The following is a 27,039-nucleotide window of genomic DNA, read 5'->3' on the forward strand; positions in this document are numbered from 1 at the left end:
ACGCCTTGTTAGAAGGTTTCAAAGGTTCAGACAAGAGAGGTGACATTTGGCAGGCTGTCTGTCTGTGTACAAAGGACAAATGAAATAAAATAAAAGTACAATTTAAAGGAAACTACATTGAAACCAGAGAAATGTCTTCTCTAGTAAGAATCGGGTCCGTATTTCGGGCCGGGTCACAGCTGCTTAGCCGAGGTCCAGCGCGAGTTGGATTCAGAAAGTATGTTTGACTAGATATGTGTTTTAAGAGAATTGCAAAGTCAAATGTATTATGATTTTATTTTTTGACGCATGTTGCCGAATCTCTCCACCTGTGTGTATTTCCCATTTTGGTGTTGGTTACTTGTGCATATTCCAGGATTCATGGTTAAAAAAATGTAGTTAACGGCCTTGCAGTGTTTGTTTGATGATTCTTTTCAGATGATGCTCATACACTAACCCGCCAGTGTTTTTGCTTATGTTACATTTCTACAAATCAAATATATTGCTAATGCAGTCTGTGTATGCATATTTTAAACTTTTATGTGTACAGTTAATTCTTGAGGTGAATCCATGAGAAGCGACATTTGTATGTATTTAGAAAAGCATGTGGCATATAGAAAAATAGATATACAGTAATATATGAAATATTAGGTATGTACAGTCGGATGTTTGTAATTTGTATATCTTATGACGAGAGATTATGTTAGTGACAATTTTTGATAAATGTCGTTATTTTTGTACAGCATGTACTTATTAATGCACACCGTTTTTTAAGAGTACATCAAATCAAATTTGATTGTCTCATATAATTTACAAATACGGTAGAATATGTAGTAAAATGCTTAGTTGCTAAACTCCGAGACCGTGCATTAAGTAGAATATAAAAGACGAGTAATATATGACTTTCTAAACATCAATAAAAATCATTGTGTAAAACGTCCAATCAGGATCATTTCAATGGCGGATATTTCCAAGCTGTTCAGTAACTGGGAGGGTAGCCTAAAGTGTGGTGTTCGTTTTGTTCTGTAAAGTAAATTGCTTTATAACACAAGCCGTGATATGTTCAGGTAAAACTGAATTAATAAATTGAGTTTTGATATTTGCAGGTAAAATTAGGGTAATGGTTTTGGGTAGGTGTGAAAGGTTGGAGGTTCAGATCCCACCTGTCTGTAACTGACTGCAGCACTAGAGAAGTTTCTTAACAAGTCTTCTAATTCTAGACACAAGCTTCAGTGTAGTTACTTTAATCTTTGACACAGTGTTTACAGACTATTTAAACTGCAATACTATATTATTTCTTTCCATGGTTGATAGATGTGTAGTTAATTAAAATTTACCATCAATAATGGGGCATATGTGTAAATGACAGAGCAAGCGGAGAGTCCTTGTCCCTGGAATGCCAGGACAAGTTTATACTTTGTGCTCAGTGCTAACAGTAGGCTGGGACTCCCACGACCCTCATACATGGAAAGCAAGTTCTGAGAATGAATTGATAAAGTATATTACAGTACAGCAAAACTTTAAGCATGTTTCTTTTTAATTAATGTATCTGACCTACTCCAGATAAATTTATGAAATACACTTGGTTGGCACTGTGGAAAAGACAAATCATTCTGTTTATTCAACATAGATTCAAGTACTTTTTTTAAAATTTACATCGCATTGGGTCTCTTGACACATTGGTATAGATTTCAATAAATACTAATTTAAAAAAATGCTACTGAGGTGTACAGAATATGTCGCCTGATGTGCTTTTAGAATATCCGTTTTCTCAAATTGCTTTTTTACATGCAGGGTCAAAGGTAGTCAAACCCTGTGTCAGCAGGAGGGGGCACAAAATAGGAAGTCAAACCTGGTCAGAAAAGCATACTGCTCACTTTACTTACACCAGTCCAAGGTGTATTGGCAGTCCACAAAGCACCCTGTCCTGTACTGTGAGATAAAATCCATGTTGCAAAAGGAAGCTCATAGAAACATAGGGAGCCCCCCAAAATTTAGATGCTTTGAGGCAGCAACACTGTTGACTGAACCAGTTTGCTGTATTTTACAGTGTACAGCATACATGGGTTATCTGGTAGGAGTGGGTAGCATAAAAAACTGACAAAGAAAAAATTATTTAAAACGTGGGGAGGCAGTTTCGTTCACTTTATATGTAAAACTAGTAAAATAAATGTGGTATAAAGGTACTCTTTTTACGAATTTGTAGAATTTAACTCACATAGCACATGTTAACATGATATAAGCAAGCATTTTAAGTGGCCGTTTATTGATTTGTTTACACCCCTCATTAACCCTTAAAACACCTTATGAGGGCCAAATTTAAATCTTGTGTAATATTTGGTTTATTTTTAAGAGTTTAGTTTAGAAAATGTGCTTTTAGACACCTTTTACGTTATGTAGCATCACCATGAATAAGCTGTAAAGTTTAAAGTCTTTTAATGATGATAAGTATGTGAGAAACCTGTACAAGTGATTTATGTATTTTTTTTTTGTTTTCCCCTGCCCACCTTACCTTCTTTGTGACCTAGAGCGGGTGGTGGTGTCCATATTGAACCTCAGTACAGGCAGGCTCCACAAATGACAAGGAACCAGAAGTTTCATGCAGAATTTCTTAGCAGTGCCATGTGGTTCTGGATTCTCTGGCATTTTTGGCATAATCCTGACGCAGTCCTTGTGAGTACTACTTCATCTGGTTTCTAATCTGATAACTAGAAGTGCGAGCAAGAGTAAAGGATGGTACTTTTCTATTATCGTGACGCAAAGATTGGCCTACCCCAATTACAAATACTAATCTTAAAGTTAGTGGGGGTGGAGCATAGTTACCTATAGGTCCCTAATGTTAATGTCCCTTTTGGGTGCCTAAACTTAAAATTCCTATTAGGTGCCTAATCGTAAGTTTCCTGTCGTTCATCACGATAATACGATTTGTGTCACGATAATAGAAAAGTACCATAAGGATTTATTGATGTTAATTATATGGTTTATTTTTAGCAATGCTAATAATTAATGAGTTATTTTAGTAAGGCTTCAATTTTATTTTCCTTACCTTTCTTTGTTTTATACTTGTACCTAAGGTAACTCAAAGCTATGATAATTGCTGATAGATCACATAAAAGACAGCATGAGGCACAGATAAGCATAACACAGAAAAGACTATATTTAGCAGGTTTATTGGTTTTGTATTATTTATTCATTTTTCTGAGCGTTATCATTTAGAATTTTAACATGACCTTACAATGGCCCACCCTTGCTCTAATGCACAGGTGTGAGTGACAGAGGGTTAAACTGTTAGGCTACAAGTGAATGGTCTTTTATTTCCAAATTAGCCAACATTTTGTAGACCTTAGAAGTCAGACAGTAAAGCTATTAGAAACCAACAATTTCTAAATAATGAAAAAGGTCTTTGGCTGGCTATTTAATGACACTTGAATCTTCAAATTTATCTTGGCACGGGAGAACCAGTTTTCTAATAGTGATCAAGTCCAGATATAGAATACAGATGTGCAGAACTAATTTCAAACATGGTTCTTAATAACAGAGTAAAGAATTGATTTAAATGGTGTTTTATATATAATATACTACAGTAAGTTTTTTTTATGGGAAACTAATTTAAACAGGTTAATCACACGTGTGCACTTTAAACTGTATAAATGTGTCTTGTGAGCAGTTCCATATTACATGAACAACTACAGTGTTAACCTTACCGTAATGAGTTACATTGGGTATTTGGGATATGTAGACACTGGTTTTAGTAAAATCAAATATAACTAAGGCCTGAAACTGTATCACTGGAAACACTAGAAATAGTACTTTCAAGCTAGGAACCACTGTTTTGGGCAGTTCTATGTTGCAGGAATAAGTAATATTTTACAAGTAACAGAACTTTCTGTTATTCATTACTTAGTATTTTCAAGTAAAGTAAACATTGGTTTGATAAAATGGAATATAATTAAGAGGCCTCTACATGTTATACTGTAGAAAAACAAGTTTTTAATGCAAGAAATTGTTATTCCCAAATAGAAAATAACTATTTTAAGCAGTACTATGTTGTTAGATGCATTAACAACAGGTAATGTGCATAAAAAATTTAAAATTTTCATCAAAATATACACATCCAAAAAATGCTAGAGTCTGCGTTAGTTAAGTACCAGAAATGCATATTAAAATTTTGTCAGAACAGCAATAAAATTGTTTCCTTAGATATTCCCACAGCTAACTATCATGTTACCCCATTAACTTTTTCTCATTATTTTTAGTAACAGCTGTGGGTCCACTATAATGTACTATAATAGAGGAAGCATGGGTAAAAATTTGTAATTACTGAATGAACATAGAACAATATGATCAGTTAAGGTGCTGCTGTGGGCAATCAAAAAACTAGCACTCAAGAGAAACAAATTTTAAAGTTCTTTCAGTATTCAAAGACCATGTAATACATAGACTGAAATCTTCTTGTTTTACAGTAAATGTTTTTTTTTTTTTTTTTAATATTGAGTTACATGATATTTGTCTTATATCATAAGTGTTTCTAGACAGATTTATGCTGTTTAAAGCACAGTTATAATCTTGTTTCCACCAAGTGTTCTAAAATTTTTGGCTAGTCATGGGTGTCTGTGTATGCATGTCTGTTTATTTAAAAATAAATTAATATTTATGTGAAGATCTTAAATGGTGTTAAGGTATACAACTGTTTTTGTAGCATTTCATTATGTGTATAATATTAACGATAATTTGTTTGCAGTTGGGCATTTTTTTCTTTTCCTCCTCATTTCTCTTTTTCTGTCTATGCAAGGATTTTACCTGTGTAGAATGTATTTTGAAACCACAGTGGAAATGCTGCCTTCCAGGCCTCAATACAGTGACAGCAAGCATCATCCTTCAGTTGCCGTATCTGAATTGTGGATTGTCACATCCAAAAAACTTTTTTTTAAGCATTACTACAGCAGAACGGAGCAGAGCGTCTGCTGAAGGCATATTTGGTGGAAAATCCAGAATGCCATGTGTTCACAGCCTCCACTTTAACATTTGACTCCCTGCCGTCCCAAAGCTACAATACCAACTTTTGCAAATAGTTTTGCAAAATATTTTTCCAATAAAGATAAATCATTTGATAGATCTTTGTTCAAATTATTTATTCTTACTGCTGACAAAAAGGTGAACTTAACACCATGTACATGATCAACAGAATGCTTTTTAGTTAGTTACAGGCAGACAAGATCAAGCTACTGCCAGATGGAGAAACAAGACCTTTATATTTGCTGAAAGGAGAATACATTCTTGAGCTTTTCAAGGCAAAATAGGTGTGAAGGTGGTGTTTGCAGTTTTTTTTTATATTTGTACAGCATCCATAGAAGAGCTAATAATTAGGACATTTCATTTTCAACTCTGGCATCCACACACTTGGTGATGTGTAGGTTTAGATATTCACATACAAATGGTTATCAGATACATAGTTAACCTGTCCTCATCTTTAATTCTCTGTATATTTGTATTTAATTCTGTAAGAAAGTAGGCGTTTAATGTATGGGAACCTAAAGGAAAATCCTAAATTCAGTGTTTTGGAAGATTAAGCATTTCTAGTGTAAAAAGTGGAAAACTAAATACCTGGTGAATTTAGACTATTGAATTTTGATTTGTGCTTCACTTTCTGTATTTAATGGACTATTAAGGATTATTGTCCTGTTCAATGATCGTTTTTGGCTATGCTTTTTTTTTTTTTTTTTTTTTTTTTTTTAAACAGACAGCCAAACATTTTTACTTAAGTTAATCTCTGGTAAACTGCAGAATTCATATTTACTTAATGATAGGAAGGTGCTGAGACGCAAAAACAGTAAATCCAATCACTACACTCCCAAAACACCCAAGAATGTGAGGTTTGTCCATTCAAAAGCAATTTTCAATTTGTTTCAGGCCTACTTAACTCATCCTCTCCATTGTTTTCTCTTCTGAAACATTGTGCTTCACACAATTGAATTCTTCTTCCAGACATATCTAACAATTTTCAGTCATTTATGATTTATTTGTAATAGCAGTAGCTTAAGTCTGTGCAAACTTTTAAGAACTACTTGTGTGGTTTTAAAGGGACTTTCGCACTAGATCCTCTGGGTTCATATTAAGCTGAGTTTGATAGAATGACATTGATTTTAATTTGTCTCAATGTCCAAGGAATTATTGAGTTTATACAGTTTGGACGTTCCTTTGTGACTGGCTAAATTAAAAATGATTAAAGTGTCGGTGTAATATTGTTGCTTCAGATTAGCTGGAGTACTGTAGTACACTTTTTAAGAAAAATTCTGTATTGTAAGATTTGGGTTGGAGGCCTGAGTTCCTGTAAGGCATGACTTAAGTTTTGATGCAGGAAGTGAAAAGGACATAATTTTACTGCTACAGTAGGGAAGTCGAAAAGTAACCTTTTGTTTAAATCTGTAGTAGAGGAATAGGGATAACTGAATTAAATTTAAGATATACCTTATTGTTTTTAGGCAGTTTGTGTCAAAACTGCAGCTAGTTAGGAGAGAGAGAGAGAGAGACATTTGCACCTGACATGTGGGAGCTACGTATGTTTAAAATAATGTAAAAATAACAGTAGTTTCAAAGTCCCTTAAAAATGACAGTTTAAATAAAATCCATTAAAATGCCATAAGTAATGTCAGACATTTGATTGTCATTTATGAGAAAGGAAAGAAGCTTTTCTTTGCTTGCAGCAATAAATTCCTCAAAGTCTGGCATAGAACTGTAAAAAGTGAATAAGAGAAGGGTAAGAGAGAATTATGTCAGGTAGCTGGAGTTCGAATGTGCTTTTAGTCTGTTAGGAGAACGGTTTTTCAAGATGGAATCTTTCCTAAACAGTTGTCTAATCTACATAAAGCCGTAACCATTCTTTAAAGAGAGCTATAGGTGGCGTGGTTGGACTAGTGTGTGACATACAGCAAAACACTGCAACACAAACACCCAAGCCGATTTATTACCAATATGTGTGATTGTTACAATGCATTATAACGTTTACATAATGTCTTATTTCAGGGTCACTTTCCCTGGCCTGATGCCTCACAGTGGACAGATGAGGAATTGGGTATCCCTACTGATGAAGAAGAGTAAACAATAGTATACTTTTTTACTGTAAGTACGTTTTTTTTTTTTAATTAAAAAATGTGCTGTATTCTTGTGTATTGCCTGCTTACTAATATAATGTCTTATTCTGATAATCAGTTCTCATATTCATTATTTTCTTATATTCTTATAATTCTTATATTCATTCTTATATTCATTCATTGTTCAAACAGTTGAGATGAATGGTAGAAATAGAAATTGAATGAACAAGATAAAACTGACCGCTTATTTTTTTATTTTTCTTACAGATTATTGGATTATACATATGAAAATAATTGTTCTATTGGATATAACAAAGCAATCCACACTGTATATACAAACTGTAGTTTATTAAATTTGTGGCTCCATATTTTGTGTGCTGTTTCTTTCTGAAAATTATTGTTTTCATTTATTTTGCATTCACCCTTTTTGAAATTTTATAAGGTCAATTAAAAGTATTCATTACCACCTTAATTACAATGCCGGCAACAGTTTGTGATGATCTCCCCTCATACGACTAAACCTAGATTGTAAGTGGAAAAGATACTGCTGTATTTTTTATATAAAACTAGTGTGCTTCACTTGCCAACTCCTCGGCCTGCTCCATGTGCCAGCCACTTTGCGTCTTCGCCGCTCGCATATGTGGATTTCACTTTCACCAAACAACAAATCTTTTAATTCTCGTGGATACGCCTCTTCATTGGGAAGAAACACTACTTTTCCCTGATGGCAACACAAATTAGATGATCTACAAGTCTCCAACTTAAAGTTTAAATCTGAACAATATCTACATACTTGTGTCATATCACCTATGTCCATATATTCGTTCTTTTCATTGTTCCGTTATTTCACTGCGTAATTTTTTCCTTTTGTTAGTGATAATGCAATTTTTACTATCATTTTTTGTGACTTTTGAAATTTAGTACTTTCATTATTTCTAACCTGCTCTGCATGTGTATCACACCAACGTTTTTGAACCTGTTTGCGACGTTCTACTTTGTCTTCTATTGTCTTTTATTTCCAGCCCCAAGCGTGGTTAAATCTCTTGGCACAAAGTCTCATCTTGCGTGAAATCTCATATAGAAATCCAAGAAAACTTCTTTGTCTGTGTCTTTCAGATTAATTTTGTGTAAAGTGAGATACTTTTGGACGTATGGATTTGTATCCATTATTGGCTGTAAAATTTCTAATATGTCTGATCGTTGAACTCTTTCAATTCTTTGTTGCATCGCTTCTCTCTGATCATAATTATAAACCTGACCAAATTATGTTTTCTTTGAAATTAAAATTGTAGTAGCTTTAATTGTTGCGGGACCACAGATTCTCATAGCGTATGGTCCTGAATCATGTAAATCTATGTTTTGAGCATTGATTGATGCGAATGTGAACAGATTATTGTAGATTCTGATATTTTGCCTGTAGTGTTTGTGGATTTCAATTTTGCCAAATAACAAATCTTTTATTTCTCACGGATACGCCTCTTCATTGGGAAGAAACACTACTTTTCCCTGATGGCAACACAAATTAGACGATCTACAAGTCTCTGACTTAAACTTTAAAGCAGAACAATATGTCATATGACCTATGTTCATATATTCGATCTCCTTTCTCTCTTCTGTTTTTTCACCGAGTAATAATTTCTGTTTGTTTGCGCTAATGCAATCTTTACTCACATTTTTTTGAGACGTTCGAATTTTAGTACAGTGGAACCTCTAGATACGAGTTTAATTCGTTCCAGCACTGAGCTTGTATAGCGAATTTCTCGTATCTAGAACAAACTTCCCCATTGAAAATAATGGAAATCCAGTTAATCCGTTCCGCACCCCAAATATATTAACATAAAAATCAATTTTCCTAACAAATAACACTGATAAATTATATATACTGTAGTCTACCTTTAATAAATAACACTGGTAAATAATATAACTGATTATTAAAAGAATCAAAACAGGTGTCCAAAGTGCAGTAGAGCATTCAATAAATGTTTAAATAAATAATCCTTAAAACAGTTGTGAAGTGGAGGTTTAAAATACACAAGAATAACAATCCTTTAACACGAGGTTAAAACGTCAAAAGGATGCAGTCTTTAAAAAAACAGATGACAATCCCCGGTGCTTCTTCTCTGTTAGCGTCTCACCTGCTGTGTACATATGATGGTAAACTTGAACTTAAACATCCGTACCACTGCTAAGGCATAGTATTTATAAGGCCATACTGGTAAAGATTATTATTTCCTACTTAAGGAAACATGATGTCTAACTTATTGGCACATCCTGTTTACTTTATTATGCATACTTCTTTAAAACTAAATGCTTCAACTAGAAAAAAAATGTTATAAATTGCAGATTTCTTAAAAAATGTGATGATGTTTAACAACCTAAAAGTAGTGCAGTGGATAAAAAGCAAAATGATCCTTATAATCTTGCATTAGGATGTATGAAGATTTGGCTTTTCACAATTTACAAAAAATGATCTGAAAAAGTATCAAAAATTAGCTACACCAACATGTACCATTCACTTTATCCATCCATCCATTTTCCAACATGCTGAATCTGAACACAGGGTCACGGGGATCTGCTGGAGCCAATCCCAGCCAACACAGGGCACAAGGCAGGAACCAGTCCTGGGCAGGGTGCCAACCCACCGCAGACCATTCACTTTAATATATGTTAATATCTTCTGTGTCAAGAAAAAAATAAGCTGACTGAGGCAGTCATGCAGCTTTCCCTGTTCTCTGATCAGTTTCATTGACATCTGTGCTCCATTGCCCACATTTATAAATAACATGCTCATCCATCAACACGGTGTACACATCTCTTGTGTTGGAAGGAGACTGATAATTGTTAAAACATTCATTTTGTACTGTTCAGAAACTGCTGAATTTCAAATAAGCACTGTAGATATTTTTCAGTTTCCACCAATTTCATTTAAGATATTAGAGATGCAGTTCTGAAAAAGAAACTTACAGCACAATCACAACATAAAATGAGGGTAGAGCAGAGCAAAGTAGAAAATCCCAACATGTTTATGGTGAGACTTTTATAATTTTATTTGGTCATTTATTTCTTTTCAGAAAGGGAGATTTTCGTTGCATTGATGGTAAAAGAAAACAAAGGAATAAGTGCTACATGTGAATTGATCCACAAACAATCATCTTGCTGGATGGTTAAATTGTTTTCAGACATGCATAAATCTGTCTAAAACTTGACAATATTTTCAAGCTGCCACTCCAGTTTGTTCACGGAAGTGCAATAGTAAATAGGATAAATAATTATTTAATTCAAATATATTGTCCTGAGAGAGAGAAGACAAAAAAACATTGAGGTGTTAACGGTGGTTGAAAAAAAGCACATCTCAGTTTCTATGTACTGCAAGACTGCGCTACAGGTTTGAGAAAGCCATTTCTTAAAGGACAAAATCAGGCCTGGAAATACCGGCAGTGGACTACTGCAAACTGGAAGAAAGCCTAACGGGCCGATGAATCCAAATTCAAAATGTTCGGTTCATCAGGCAGGGTGTGTGTACGCCGTTGAGCTTGTGAAAGGATGGTTCCTCGGTGTGTGACAACTGTCAAGCATGGAGAAGGAAGTGTGATGCTCTGGGGTTGTTTTGCTGGAGGTAGACTTGTTGACTTGCACAGAGTGACTGGTATTCTGAATCGGAAGGGTTGGCACAGATTGGCTGTTATATCAGCAAAAGGTGTCTACTTTGATGAATGAAAAAATTGAATAGAATTTTGCACACTTAGTAAATAAAACAATAAGTCAAGGAATCTATTATTTATTTGTTCTATGCCTTGATTTCATGACATTAAGCTGCATGCAATTTCATAAAAACTGAAGTGTTCTAAAACTTTTGACAGTGTATATATAATATCTCATATACAAATATCTAACAAAATTTCAAGTCTGTACAAATTAAGAAAGGGTTCCATCCTTCATAACATCAATTACTGCCAGTATCACCATATTTGTAATTTTTTTTAACATGCTTACTATAATATAATACATAGTAAAAGAATATAATATTACAGTAATTTCCTGGGTGTGGCTGAGCTTATCGACATTGTTGAGTGCAGTGAGTGAATGAACCACACATAAGGTGCCAGTCTGTCACTCTCACAAGTCCACAGCGGGGCAATTTAGGGGGCACACATAATCCATTGAACATTTAGAAATGCGATGGCAAGCACACACAAATTAGGGAGACAGAGACCAGGCATGGAATTGAACCCAGCCTGCGAAGGATAAAAGGTAGTCATGCCAGACACTGCCATGTGCTTTGCAGGCCTGAAGCAGCAAACTCCAGTATAACACACAATGGTGTTCTGTGTTCTTCTACATCTGTGCCAGATGTATTATTTGTTAAAGGTTTTGGTTAATATGAATCATAGAAACAAGCAGAAGCCACCCAAAGAACCAGGCAATATACATACTGTTGTCAATCTCAAAGTGCTTTGCAATGTCAGCTTTGTTCTTACTCAGTGTAGACGCAATGTATGCAAACAAGCCACATAATATGGTGCCCACACCACATGTCAAGTCTTTGTTCAGATTTGTGTTCTGGCATCTCCAAGAAAACATAGCTCCTGATTTTAGCATCAGCTGACTCAGTAGAAGACAAGCAGGGCAGCACAAAACACTGTAAACAAATCGAGGGTCCATCTTAAGTAAGCTTTTTATGAAATTGTCCAGCCATGTAGGAGAATTCGAGAGGAACATCTCTCTAACCTGAACTGCCAATAAAGCTGCAGCTCCCAGGGACAGGAATCTCCTTCCAAGGGACCGAGTCATAAGTGCGGCAAGTAGACAGTCTCCTAGCAAACCACCTAGAGGCGCAAGTATTCCCAGGACAACAGGAAGGGGCTGGTCCAGGATATTTCCCAAACACCAGCTGAGCCACCAGCCAGCCCAGTAACCCAGCCAGCCACATATATATGAGCCATCCTTTGGAGTCAGCAGCATGGCCTCTTCGAGGAGGAGAACACCTGAAAAAAAAAAATGGAGACAGGCAACCAGCATGTCAGCATAGACCACTTTACAAACTGGTCACTGTCCTGGAATTAAAATGGCAACAGAAGGTTCTCCACACACCTCACCTACTTAAGGGCACACAATGCATCAGGAACAAGAACAAGCCCAATGGTCTGATTCCGGTGCTCCATCCTAAACATCAAAGATGTTCACCTAATGTATGTGACGGATGTTTGTATACTTACCTAAAGAGTAAACATGGTGCTGATGGTTCTTTTTGTGCTGTTTATTTTAAACTGTTTCATGCAGGACATCTGTTTCTTCCAGCTCCTTTCACATTCACCAGTAACAAATTGAAGAGGCCAAGTTGCCTTGAACAACATAAATGAATTCTTGAATTTTGTCTTCGGTTCAATACACTCAGTAGTCCATTTTACAAAGAAGGCAACAGTTACTCAAAATTCAAAAGGGATCCAAACATGAAACTGAGTGTCTGAAAACAGAGTCCAGAGAAATAGAACTTTAGCTTTAGAATGTCACAGCATAGTCAGTCTTGTGCACAGTGTTTTAACAGGTGACATCTGAGGAGGACCACCATCAAATATTAATATGTCTAGTTGAAAGACTTATAAATTATTTAATAGGAGAGCTGCAGACTACTCTTATTAAAATGAAGTGTCTGTTCTGAGTGGTGGTCCGTAAACTAGCAGTGTTCTACCTGACAGAGTCTGACAGGGAGCTTTGAAAGTAATGGGACAGCAAGGTGGCACAGTGCTTAGTTAAGACTGTTGCCTCAGGACCGTCTTAACAGCATCATAGGCCCCCACGTAAAGTAGTGTGCCCATAAGTTAAGACGGCTTGGGACAGGATGGGTTAACTGCCAAAGTTCAATAGTGGATGAACACAATAGCTGCTGGTTTTTGTTCCAACCCTTGCAGTTCCTAATTAGTAGCTAAATATTGCTCAAGGAATATTTTTGTGATTATTTTACGTAACTCACTTATTAAAGTTGCATTACACTACATCCGGTCAGAAGGGAATGTCCAACCTGGCGACTGCATTTGCTGCTCTCATCAACCAAGGATGTCAGATTACACTGGGGATCTTAAATTATGTGACTCCATGATGACTTTCCCGCAGTTTCACATTTCCAAGTTATTGGGATCTCAACCTTTTCTTTCGGCAGCCAATGATGTGCTGTGAAACAGAGTTGGGGTTCATGCAAAGTGCTTTACAGGTATAGTGAATTCAACCACCGTCTCTGCCCTTTATTCTTTTTTCCATTCTATGGTGGTACACGAGACATCAGACACACAAGCCCCTCTTCTGTTTGTGAGATGGAAATCATCTGCATATTTTTGTGGTGAAGTGTGTCTGGGGTCCATGGCAACTCTGTGCACTTGACGTGCGGGTCAGACCTCGTGACTGTTGGTGTGCAGAAGAAAAGCTGTGCGGCTACGGAGAACATAACGGGGGAATTGTTTGATTGCTTGTTTACTTGCACAAGTGCATTCGGCACAGCCATCTCTCATTATTGCTCCACAGATCATTTAGAGGAGCTGCACTTCAGGCCAGGTAAGGGAAGTTAGTCCATCCATTACACCGTGAATTCAGCTATCTTGATTACTAATTATGATTGACATGTAACCTTTTTTTTAGTACCTTCACTTTGGCTCCAAGAAAATCCAGCTACAGTGAGTCACACTGAAATGAAAATTGGAGGGGCAGATCTTTAATCTTAAGCCCAAGTCTGCAAAGCTCACACCCAGTTACAGTAGGAATGTGTTTATATTAATCTTAGTGTTATATTATCTCTCTATTTAAAAAAAAAAATTCTTGGGGAGGGAGACGAGACGTGATCTTCTCGGAAGACAATTTGAAGTCCCATGAGAGACACTTTAACTTGCTCCCAGCTCTTAAAACAACGACAAGCAAAACACGCAGCTCGCCAGCAGTAGAAAGCCAGCAGATGATCCGACCGCTTCTCCATAGCGTGTGTTCAGCCCCGCACCCCCCCACCACTTCACAATGTGAGTGGCAGAGACACAAAGTGGCAAAAAGGACCGGCTGTACAGGCTTTGAAATAATCGACGGGCAGCACGACAGCAGCAGCAGCAGAAAGACAGGAGATGATCCGACAGCATCTTCTTGCGTTGTCACGATGCAAGTCCAAACAGAGAATCAAAATTCAATACGATATTGATGAAAAGTTAATTCAAAAAATTGTTTTTACTGAAGTTTTTTACAGTAAATGTGTAAGTTTAAAAAATATTTGTGTGTTAATTTCAAAGCCAAACGGAATGTATAACGCAAAATCGCATAACGCAACGAAAAACTTAAACACAACACTTTACTTTCAAATTATTACATTTTACTATTTTTTAATTTGGTTAATTACTCGCTGTAATGTAAAATAGTTAGTTCTATTACGCATATATAACAATTCCCATGAAAATATCAATCTCTTTAAATTGTACATCCACATCCCCATACGCAAGCGGCAGAACTGCAAAGTGGCTTGCGCGTAGCACTGGCCTGGGGGTTGGTGAAAGAAGCGAGCAGGGGGCAAAGCCACCTAGTAATTTTATATATTTAAAAGCACATCTCTCTAATATAATAAAAAAAAATCCTGGGATGAGACAAGACTTTTTAGCCTGGGATGAGACGTGACTTTTTCAGAGAGATACTTTCACTTCCCATAAGACAAGACTTTGTGGTAAGAGATTTAAGCACACCCAGGGTCGGAAATAAAAGACAAACCGTAGATGACAAAGTAGAACGTCATAAAGAATTGGCACTGTACACATGCAGAGCAGGTTAGAGATAATGAAAGTACTAAAATTTGAAAGTCTCAAAAAAATGACGGTAAAGATCATATTAGCGCAAACAAACGGAAATTATTACTCAGTGGAATAATGGAACAGTGAAAAGAGATTGAATATATTGTTCGGATTTAAACTTTAAGTTGGAGACTTGTACATTGTCTAATTTGTGTTGCCATCAGGGAAAAATAGTGTTTCTTTTCAATGAAGAGGCGTATCCGCGAGAATTAAAAGATTTGTTTTTTGGTGAAATTGAAATCCACATATGCCAGCGGCAGAGATGCGAAGTGGCTGCCGCGTAGCGCAGGCCAGAGGGTTTGGGGAGCAAAGCCCCCTAGTTGTTAATTAAAATAAAAAAAGATCTACATAAATATTATAGGAACAGACAGTGAAAAACTCCTGTGTGTGTTTATAAAACTGAGGGTCAATGGAAGACTCAGAGCCTAATGTCATAAAAATGTTTAGTGAACCTACAGCAAGAATGAAATTAAGCAGGACATCTTGACCAATAGAAAGAAAATACACACACACAGAATTATGTTATCTCTGGCTTATGAAGAACTTATGTACTTGCTTGATTGGCTGATTTGGGGAAAAAAATTAAATGAGATCTTGAAAGGCCTGGAACACACCAAGAGAATGACATCTCTGATTCTCCACTCGGCCTTACTGCATCTACTCTTTATTCAGTAAACCCAGCTAAAAGCACAGAGACTTGAAGAATTTGGAAACTGTTTTCCAATGGCTTCTGTTGGCTGTTCTTGCTGAAAAGTTGAAAACAATCATTAAAATGTAAAAGTGAAGGACAATTCTCTAATTATTATATTTTATTTTTTGTTAATCTAGGTAAACACCTTTAGGTTGAAACTGTGTTGGCCACTCTCTCTCACAGTTTTTGTCAGTTGCTTAAATGCAATTCTTGTTATTTAGATTATCAAAACAGTAAGTGTAAATACCCCCCAAAACATTTATACTGTTTAGCCCAAACTATTCTTCTTCTGTAAAAATTTGGAACACTCAAAAAAATATGAAACTTGTGTTTGAAAATGAAAAATAAAAAAATAAATCAAAGAGTACAACAACATCACCTTTTGAAAATCTCAGCTAGCACTGCATGGAAGACCTCTTTCCTCTGCTTGACTTCTTTCTTCACCGCTGATGCCTATCAACAAGCCCCAGATGGCTGTCATAAGAGGCACCAGCAACCTTCCGGCTATGGGTCCTTGCAGCCGTCTCCGCTACTGACATTATGAAAGCGGTCCAATTGGACTTGAAGTCCAGACTCCATTCTTTAGGATTACTGAGGTACACAATCCTAGGAGAGAACTCTACCACCATGTAGCCTTTAATCATTTACTGTATAGATTAAGTAGGCAGTTAAAGATTAATCAGGAAATACAGCAAACTGAAATAACCCATCAAATAAAACTTACTGTAACTGGCACACATTTGATACATAATACCACTGAACATTGTTTGACTAGAAGCAAAACTGGATAACCGAAACAGCTAAAAAACTTTAATTACATAATATTTCGTTTATTGAAATAAAGAACTTGTAATTCAAGTCCAGAAAAACAAAAATTTGAAATACAAAAACAAAAAGGAACAATAAAATCCATTATCAAAATTAACACTAAGACTAGGTTCATGAAATCAAATATCAGAATCCAAATAGCCAGTACTAAGCAAACAAAAAAAGAGAAGCAAAAAAGGGAGAAGAAGAAGAAGAAAACTGAGGCAAAGTGTGAATGCCAATGCAAAGAAGCGCTGGTCACAGGAAACTTAAAAAGCCCTTAAGGAACTGCTACCCTAGTGACAGCAACACCTGATGCCACAAAGTTAATTTGAAACCCAACCACCAAATTAAAAATTACCATCAGAGGTACGAAATTAATTAACACTCTATTTATAAGCACTAATGGATAAACAATTAAAGACGAGAGGAAATAGGCAAAAACATTACAGAAATAAAAAAGAGCAAAAGGAAAGAAATGCGAAAAGGAGCCCTGGTGAAATCCTAACACTGAAGGCCTATCTGCTTGTTTAAATCCTGCATTGTTACTGCATTTTGTCATCACATCCTACATTGCAGGTTTTCTCGTTGTTACAATATGTCATTTTTTTCTGAGTTTAGTCATTTTTTTTTTCTGGAATTGAGGTTTCGTAATCAGATAACTCAAATTTACAGTTTTCTTCCATGTATAGTATATTTTGCTTAGAAACATTAATTTTTGTAATTGTTCTGTTTTGAAATTTCCTGTCACACTGTTTCATTTTTTGTGGATGCCGCCACATGCTAATCTTTTGCTCGCTGCGCTGTCCCAAAAGTCGAGCTATGTGACATCATCAACCTGACCAGTTTAGATGCTGGAAGCACAATGTCCAGTTTTGTGGATATATCCTCATAAATATTCTCAAACTCACACTCCAAATGAAGATCTCAATTTAGTGCTTCACTTCCCTCCCACATCCCCAAATGACGATGTCTAGATGAAATCGTTATGCTAGGTTGTCCTGAGTGAGCGTACCACCACGTACACTGTGATGACTGGGATCTCCTTCAGGACTCCTCCTGTTTTGCATTCCCTAAACTGAGACAGACTTTGTCTCCCTGGGGTCCTGAAATGTATGTATACTCAGAAGATCTAGACGTCTGCCCACACTGTTAGGTCACATTTTTTTTTGGAATGTCCTACACGATTTTGGGTAAAAGTTTTGCGTATCTGTTGCTTCTCAGATTGTACCAGGAGGCAGGAGACTGTGTATAGCAATACAAATAATAGATCAAACATGTTTTAAAATTAACAAGCAGAGGTACATCATGAGACAGGCTGGAGGCCAGAAAGACTGTAATGAAACTGATCTTTAAATCGAAATACAGAAACCAGAAAAATGACCATAAAGTCCAAAGACTTCATGTTGTGGCGCAGGGACAACCATTTGCAGCCCAACATCAGCAAGACAAAAGAGTTGGTGGTGGACTGCCAGCTCGTCAAAAAACCTTTGAGACCAGTCACCATTTTGGGGGAGTATGTGGTACAGAGCTACAGTACAAGTACTTGGGGCTTCACATAAATAACAAACTTGTCTGGTCTGAGAACACAGTGGCGCTGTGCAAGAAGGACACTCAGCCTTTTTGATGTTCTAACAATCTATAGGAGCCAGTGAATTGTGTATGCTGTGGTCTCCTGGAGAAGCAACTTGAATTCAAAAGACACAAAATGTCTGAATAAACTTCCAGGACAACCTGCTCCATCACAGGGTTAACCCTGGACACACTGGAAGCTGTTGGGAAGAAAAGATGTTAGTGGCAAAGCTGGATGCCATCCTGAAAAATCCTCTCCATCTCTTCCAGGAGGTGCTCTCTAAGAGCTATGGACTCATTCCTCCTCAGTGTGCTAAAAGTGGCTCTGGGCATCTTTTCTACCTTCTACTATCAGGCCATTCAGTGCCTCCTCCCAATGTGCAAACTAAATGCTTATACTCTTTAAGTCAATTTTGCTATTTCTGTAAAATATATATACACTAAATTATTTATCTATCTATATATCTGTTGATTGATAGAAAAGAGACTCACAGGAAAAATAATACTATGTTTCTGCTACTGTATGTATTGAATTTTCTCTTTGGGATTACAAAAATTTATCCAATCTAAACCTTCGCCTGAGTAGAAGTGAAACAGGACAGTGAGGAGGGCCCTGCCTGGCTCCCCACACCTGATATCATGCTTCCTCCTCCCCTCGGCCTGCAGCCTCTGTCTCAGATTAGCACGAATATATCGCTCCTGCAAGCGAACTATGATTCTTAGCGCGATGAGAGAAGTTGCAAAATCAACTGGAATGCTCAAGCAAATTCTAGAAAAAAAGCCCAATCTAAATCCATTAAGTAGTTCTCTTGTTCGCTAGCTAAGCGGGTGTAAGATACGCCCCGAGGCTGGCACGTGAGTGAGGAGGGCCCCACCCCACTGCGTCTCTCTTGGATTTACTTAGGCAAATAAATTGGTACCATAAGCAAACTATGATACTTAGCGCGATGTGAAAAGTCGCAAAATGAACCAGAATGTTCAAGCAAATTATAGAAAAAACCCAATCTAAATCCGTTAAGTAGTTCTCTCGTAAGAAGTGGACAGACATAGAGATGTTGGATTTTACATATATAGAGATAAAGTACTACTTTAAGATGGGACTCTCTTGTCTGAGTTGTATTTGTTATTGTATTTGTAATGTTCTTTCCATTTGATTAGCTTGTGGTTTGTGATTATGTTTTGCTCTTTGCATAACTGAGTATGTGCAGAACTGAATGGCTACTAAAGCCACAGTATTTTCAAAATAGACCTTTTCCATCTGTTATGTCACCATACTTTCCCAGTTCATCAGGCTGACCTCTCATTTTAGCATGTGCTGCAATGTCCTCTCATCTAATTGTTCTGTGTACATCGTAAGTGAAATGTCTCATCTGTTTGGTTTGATGCTGAGCGGAGTTTGTGGCTCTTGTTCTTTTTCATGGTATGAGGTTTTGTATAAGAGTCTCTTTAGTAGCTGTAGTGTTAGCCTGTGGGTTATCATGGCAGCCCGGGAAATGTAGCACCTGAAGTTGATTGTGGTTGCTGCACCATGGCTTTCCTATATATTGCACGGCACACCATCAACAGTAAATGTATAGTCATATGAAAAAGTTTGGGAACCCATCTCAGCCTGCATAATAATTTCCTCTACTTTCAACACCAAACATAACAGTGGTATGTCTTGCATTTCCTAGGAACATCTGAGTACTGGGGTGTTTTCCGAACAAAGATTTTTAGCGAAGCAGTATTTAGTTGTATGAAATTAAATCAGATGTGAAAAACTGGCTGTGCAATGTGAAGGATGAATGTTCTCTTCGTTCCCTTGTACTAATCCTTGTCAAAGAAGTTAAGCAGAAGTAAGCTTTAAAAACATGCTTTGCTGAGCAAACAGAAAAATATTTGTCCAAAGGACTCAAGGTCTAAGCATTCCACACATGAGACTGCCTTATCACGTTTTCCCTTAGTTTACATCTGAATGCCATAACAAAGGGCCAAGAAATCAAGTTGCACAAGGGGCGTCGAAGGGGCTCAAGGATTGTGTATAATAAAAGTGTTGACTGTTGCATTTCATAATGATATTAAATCACGCATTCTAGGGGTATAAAAACTTTGCCCCACCCAACAGACGGGGTTCAGAAGAGCCCTGAGGCTGTCAAGTAATATTGATTGCCTGCTTTCTGAAACTCTGCTCACTGTGACACTGAAGAATAAAAGCTGCTATATAACCACACCTGCTGTCTTGTCTGGTGTCTTCGTCCACAGCAAAAATTGGGGTCCCCTTGTAATTTTACTGATTTGAATACATGTAACTGCTCAATACTGATTAATTGCAACACCAAATTGGTTGGATTAGCTCGTTAAGCCTTGAACTTCATAGACAGTTGTGTCCAATCATGAGAAATGGTATTTAAGGTGGTCAATTGCAAGTTGTGCTTCCCTTTGACTCTCCTCTGAAGAGAGACAGCATGGGATCCTCAACGCAACTCTCAAAAGATCTGAAAACAAAGATTGTTCAGTATCATGGTTTAGGGGAAGGCTACAAAAAGCTATCTCAGAGGTTTAAACTGTCAGTTTCAACTGTAAGGAATGTAATCAGGAAATGGAAGGCCACAGGCACAGTTGCTATTAAACCCAGGTCTGGCAGGTCAAGAAAAATTCAGGAGCAGCATATGCACAGGATTGTGAGAATGGTTACAGACAACCCACAGATCACCTCCAAAGACCTGCAAGAACATCTTGCTGCAGATGGTGTATCTGTACATCGTTCTACAATTCATCGCTTTTTCCACAAAGAACATCTGTATGGTAGGGTGATGAGAAAGAAGCCCTTTCTGTACTCACGCCACAAAACAGAGTCCCTTGTTTCATGTAAATGCTCATTTAGACAAGCCAGATTCATTTTGGAAGAAAGTGCTTTGGACTGATGAGACAAAAATTGAGTTATTTGGTCATAACAAAAAGCGCTTTGCATGGCGGAAGAAATTCAACCCAATGTCAACAAATTCTTCAGGATAATGTTCAAGCATCAGTCACAAAGTTGAACTTACCCAGGGGTTGGATATTCCAAGAAGACAATGACCCAAAACACAGTTCAGAATCTACAAAGGCATTCATGCAGAGGGAGAAGTACAATGTTCTGGAATGGCCGTCACAGTCCCCTGACTTGAGTATCATCGAAAATCTATGGGATGATTTGAAGCAGGCTGTCCATGCTCGGCAGCCATCATATTTAACTGAACTAGAGAGATTTTGTATGAAAGAATGGTCAAAAATACCTCCATCCAGAATCCAGACACTCATCAAAGGCTATAGGAGGCGTCTAGAGACTGTTATATTTACAAAAGGAGGCTCAACTTTAAGTATTGATGTAATCTATCTATCTATCTATCTATATCTCTGTTGGGGTGCCCAAATTTATGCACATGTCTAATTTTATTATGATGCATATTGTATATTTTCTGTTAATCCAATAAACTTAATGTCACTTCTGAAATACTACTGTTTCCATAAGGCATGTCATGTATTAAAAGGAAGTTGCTACTTTGAAACCTCAGCCAATGATAAGCAAAAATCCAAAGAATTAAGAGGGGTTCCCAAACTTTTTCAAATGACTGTATCAAGCAAGTCCATGTGTCTGCTGTTTTCCTGACAGCCACGGATAGTGACTGCATTGTGCCTGTGCTTTTCCTGTCAGCTATGGCCTGCGCCCACATGGCTCTTTTGCTTTTGTTTGTCATTGTGCCCGCCCCATTAGAAACACCTGAGGTTCAATTACATCGGTAAGCCAGCCAGCATCTCCAATATTTTGCTACCACTGCACATGTCACATCATAAGCCCTTGATTAAGCCCAAGATTCAGGTTCAAGGCCCATTGGTTCATGAGGATTTTGCATGACAGTCGGATAGTCCTAAGCAATTTATACACAGACTAGTCATTTAGCCCGTTACAATAACGGGCGCTAGAACAGTAGTGCATAAACATTAGTAGGAACAGTCTACAGTATATTAAATGGCAAGGGACTTTGACCTCATTCTTTTTGTTGGTCGTATTTTTCTTTCTTTCAGCTTTTCTTTTGTTGATGTTTACTTGCTGAGCTGACAGTTCTTCGTGGGCTGCCGCCGTGTATTGTGTGTCTAATTTTCTGTGACAGTAATACTGTCTTGTACGGCTCTGTTCAATAAGGGCGCGCACAAAAAGGCGAGCCTCAAAAGGGCGACCTCAATCGCCTTTTTGTGCGCGCCCTTATTGAAGGATGCCTGTGCGCGACCTTATTGAAGGATACCGTCTTGTACATCCGTAATATACCTTTAATTTTCTCTGCCGGTAATACAGGCGTGCGCGTCGGTAATATGCCTTTAATCTCCTCTGACAGTAATACTGTAATATGCGTCACTGTATTGTGTACCTTTAATTTCCTCTCGCAGTAATACTGGTTTGTATTTCCGTAAAACGCCTCTAACTTTCTCTGACAGTAATATCGCGAGTCGCACCGTGCCCCGCGCATGCGCACTTCATCAGAAGACACCCACACACGGACACCTGGACGCACATAGGGATTTTATATATATAGATAAGCAATTTTGAACAACACCGATACTTCTAATAAGCTTAAAAAATAAGTGCAGCTTCAAATCTATGTTAAGGTTCAGCAGGAATCAGACTTTACATCAATGAATAATTTGATTAGTTTGAGTCTGGAAAACAGCAGGTCACAGACTTGAAACTAAGAGAGGGTCAACCTTTGGCAGCAAATCTGTTACCATACTGGACAAAACTGATAGTGCAGCAGTGCTGACCATTGTGTTTTTTAAAGCTTTTTTTGTTTGAAGGGCGTAAAATTTTGAAGTTACTTACAGTGCATCCGGAAAGTATTCACAACGCATCACTTTTTCCACATTTTGTTATGTTACAGCCTTATTCCAAAATGGATTAAATTCATTTTTCCCTCAGAATTCCACACACAACACCCCATAATGACAACATGAAAAAAGTTTACTTGAGGTTTTTGCAAATTTATTAAAAATAAAAAAACTGAGAAAGCACATGTACATAAGTATTCACAGCCTTTGCCATGAAGCTTGAAATTGAGCTCAGGTGCATCCTGTTTCCCCTGATCATCCTTGAGATGTTTCTGCAGCTTAATTGGAGTCCACCTGTGGTAAATTCAGTTGGTTGGACATGATTTGGAAAGGCACACACCTGTCTATATAAGGTCCCACAGTTGACAGTTCATGTCAGAGCACAAACCAAGCATGAAGTCAAAGGAATTGTCTGTAGACCTCCGAGACAGGATTGTCTCGAGGCACAAATCTGAGAAAGGTTACAGAAAAAGTTCTGCTGCTTTGAAGGTCCCAATGAGCACAGTGGCCTCCATCATCCTTAAGTGGAAGAAGTTCGAAACCACCAGGACTCTTCCTAGAGCTGGCCGGCCATCTAAACTGAGTGATCGGGGGAGAAGGGCCTTAGTCAGGGAGGTGACCAAGAACCCGATGGTCACTCTGTCGGAGCTCCAGAGGTCCTCTGTAGAGAGGAGAACCTTCCAGAAGGACAACCATCTCTGCAGCAATCCACCAATCAGGCCTGTATGGTAAAGTGGCCAGACGGAAGCCACTCCTTAGTAAAAGGCACATGGCAGCCCACCTGGAGTTTGCCAAAAGGCACCTGAAAGACTCTCAGACCATGAGAAAGAAAATTCACTGGTCTGATGAGACAAAGATTGAACTCTTTAGTGTGAATGCCAGGCGTCACGTTTGGAGGAAACCTGGCACCATCCCTACAGTGAAGCATGGTGGTGGCAGCATCATGCTGTGGAGATGTTTTTCAGCGGCAGGAACTGGGAGACTAGTCCGGATAAAGGGAAAGATGACTGCAGCAATGTACAGAGACATCTTGGATAAAAACCTGCTCCAGAGCACTCTTGACCTCAGACTGGGGCGACGGTTCATCTTTCAGCAGGACAATGACCCTAAGCACACAGCCAAGATATCAAAGGAGTGGCTTCAGGACAACTCTGTGAATGTCCTTGAGTGGCCCAGCCAGAGCCCAGACTTGTATCCGATTGAACATCTCTGGAGAGATCTTAAAATGGCTGTGCGCCGACGCTCGCCCATCCAACCTGATGGAGCTTGAGAGGTGCTGCAAAGAGGAATGGGCGAAACTGGCCAAGGATAGGTGTGCCAAGCTTGTGGCATCATATTCAAAAAGACTTGAGGTTGTAATTGTTGCCAAAGGTGCATCGACAAAGTATTGAGCAAAGGCTGTGAATACTTATGTACATGTGATTTCTCAGTTTTTTTTATTTTTAATAAATTTGCAAAAACCTCAAGTAAACTTTTTTCACGTTGTCATTATGGGGTGTTGTGTGCAGAATTCTGAGGAAAAAAATGAATTTAATCCATTTTGGAATAAGGCTGTAACATAACAAAATGTGGAAAAAGTGATGCGCTGTGAATACTTTCCGGATGCACTGTAAATGTTCAAACAACATATATATATCTACAGTGATCCCTCGCTATATCGCGCTTCGCCTTTCGCGGCTTCACTCCATCGCGGATTTTATATGTAAGCATATTTAAATATATATCGTGGATTTTTCGCTGCTTCGCGGGTTTCTGCGGACAATGGGTCTTTTAATTTCTGGTACATGCTTCCTCAGTTGGTTTGCCCAGTTGATTTCATACAAGGGACGCTATTGGCAGATGGCTGAGAAGCTACCCAGCTTACTTTTCTCTCTCTGTCTCTCTCTTGCGCTGACTTTTTCTGATCCTGACGTAGGGGGATTGAGCAGGGGGGCTGTTCGCACACCTAAACGATACGGACGCTCGTCTAAAAATGCTGAAAGATTATCTTCACGTTGGCTACCTTCTGTGCAGCTGCTTCGTGAAGCGGCATGCTGCCCGGTGCTTCGCATACTTAAAAGTACGAAGGGCACGTATTGATTTTTTTATCTGTCTCTCTCTCTCTCTCTGTCTGCTCCTGACGGAGGGGGTGTGAGCTGCCGACTTCAACAGCTTTGTGCCGTGGTGCTTCGCATACTTAAAAAGCCAAACAGCCCTATTGATTTGTTTGCTCCTTTGAAGAGGAAGATATGTTTGCATTCACTTTTAATTGTGAGACAGAACTGTCATCTCTGTCTTGTCATGGAGCACAGTTTAAACTTTTGAAAAAGAGACAAATGTTTGTTTGCAGTGTTTGAATAACGTTCCTGTCTCTCTACAACCTCCTGTGTTTCTGCGCAAATCTGTGACCCAAGCATGACAATATAAAAATAACCATATAAACATATGGTTTCTACTTCACGGATTTTCTTATTTCGCGGGTGGCTCTGGAATGCAACCCCTGCGATGGAGGAGGAATTACTGTATATATAAAAGGAAATCCTGGAATGGAAAGCAAATGCAAGGCTACGTTATGTGATAATCTCGAAAGACATTTAAAAGACCCACAAGACCAAGGAGACTTGCCATGGTGCGTCTTGCGGGGACCGTAAACATGAGCCTTGGTGCCAAGAGATTGTCCCAGGGCCGTAGCAAAAAGGACAGCGGCTGTACAGGCTTTAAAAAGATCAAAGGGTAGCGTGACGGCAGCTACCCCAAACGAACGCGAGCAGCGTTATACATCCTTCAAGAAAGAATTCAAACACGCCCGTGGCCAGAAATAAAAGACAGGTATTGCTTTTACAAAGTCACGCGAGACCAGGCAGTGAGCCATCATTTAAAACAAGTCAACAGACCTCTAATCTAGCAATTGTTGGATTGCTTTTGGCAGGCAAGCATCATGTGCTCCGAGCTCTTAAAACAACGACATGCGACAGACAGAAAAGGCAGCTAGCAAGCAGCAACAAGACAGCAAATGATCCAAAGACATATCCTAAGCGTACGTTCAGCCACAACACCCTTCACAACACGAGCAGCATTATACGTCTGGGAAGAAAGAGATGTAAACACGCGCGGGGCAGGAAATAAAGAAACAAGTATTGTTTTTACAAAAGGTTTTAAAGTAAAAGTGAAAATAATGCATATGTAACAATTCAGAAGAAAATAACAATCTCTTTAAATTGTAGATTGCCTGCCTAAGGTAAAGTCATCCCTGATGAATGGGGACGTGGGAATGAGGGGTTCTTTCATCGGATTAGCACAAAATGGGGGAGGCAGCTTGATGAATGAGGTCTCCAGGACTTAAAACAAATCCAAATCATATTATGTGATAACATCTAATGTGAAATTCTACTCCATACTTCTAGAATTTTTATTTTTATATTGTATTGAGGATTTATTCTGTTCTATGTATTGTACTGTACGGCACAGAATTAAAAGACAATGAGTAAAATGACAAACTAGAACTTCATAAAGACGTTTACAAACGTTGACGCTAAACACATGCAGAGCAGGTTAGAGACTATGAAACCAGTGAAATTAGAAAGGCTCAAAAAAAACCCAAAAAAAAACAGCGCTATACACATGTGGAGAAAGTTAAAAGATATGAAAGTAGGAAAATTAGAAAATATAAAAAAAGAAAGTAAAGATCGCAGTAGCGCAAACAAACAAACTGCCTCATTTAACTATGCACCAGTCTAACTTTGGTTTTGCACAATAATTACTACACTATTGCACCTTAACACTTAATTCTACTTTATTCACATAATTTTATTTATTATGTTCTACTATACTTTTATCTTTCAATCTATGACTTTTTGTTAATTTAACTGATATTCTTCTAACTTTGCACAGTTTTTGATAAGCGGATCAGGATGCATTTCACTGCGAGTTGTCCTGTATAACTATTCATGTGACAAATAAAGAATCTTGAGAATTTCAAAAACGGAGCTTACTGCACATGCATTTATTGGTTACTTTGTTCATGTATATATATTTATCTGTCTGCTTATTTAAAAAGCTACATTTACCCCAGGAGCCAAAAACATTCTGCCTAGCCCTTGTACAAAAACCTAGACAAAAGCTGGGGTATCACCTTGGTAACCCCATGTACCTTTGGAACTGTGAGAGGAAAATAGCACGACTTTACAGACAGGAGTCCAATGCAGAACTCTACTTACTTTTTTACTTTGTAAAAAAAAAATATTAACTGCTGATGATGTAGATAGTTTTG

The 27,039-nt window shown here is 37.9% G+C and overlaps 2 protein-coding genes across 2 annotated transcripts in view; one reads left to right on the plus strand and one right to left on the minus strand.

Annotated features, from left to right (window-relative positions):
- The window catches only part of tulp3 (tubby-related protein 3), a 470,805-nt gene that overhangs the window by 299,102 nt on the left and 144,664 nt on the right, over positions 1–27,039 (minus strand). The gene's annotated exons all lie outside the window — the stretch shown is intronic.
- ndufb2 (NADH:ubiquinone oxidoreductase subunit B2) lies at positions 5–7,438 on the plus strand. Its single transcript, XM_028805503.2, has 4 exons — positions 5–217; positions 2,508–2,652; positions 7,003–7,098; positions 7,338–7,438. Exons 1-3 carry the CDS (start codon positions 132–134, stop codon positions 7,075–7,077), a joined length of 306 nt encoding a protein of 101 aa, XP_028661336.1. The 5' UTR covers positions 5–131; the 3' UTR covers positions 7,078–7,098; positions 7,338–7,438.

This window comes from Erpetoichthys calabaricus, chromosome 1, assembly GCF_900747795.2.
Source record: "Erpetoichthys calabaricus chromosome 1, fErpCal1.3, whole genome shotgun sequence".
Taxonomy (NCBI): domain Eukaryota; kingdom Metazoa; phylum Chordata; class Cladistia; order Polypteriformes; family Polypteridae; genus Erpetoichthys; species Erpetoichthys calabaricus.

Coding starts and splice junctions, on each gene's coding strand:
- ndufb2 (XM_028805503.2), top strand. CDS start 132: ATGTCTTCTCTAGTAAGAATCGGGTCCGTATTTCGGGCCGGGTCACAG. Junction 218..2,507: donor GCGCGAGTTGGATTCAGAAA/GTATGTTTGACT, acceptor TTTGTGACCTAG/AGCGGGTGGTGGTGTCCATA. Junction 2,653..7,002: donor ATAATCCTGACGCAGTCCTT/GTGAGTACTACT, acceptor GTCTTATTTCAG/GGTCACTTTCCCTGGCCTGA.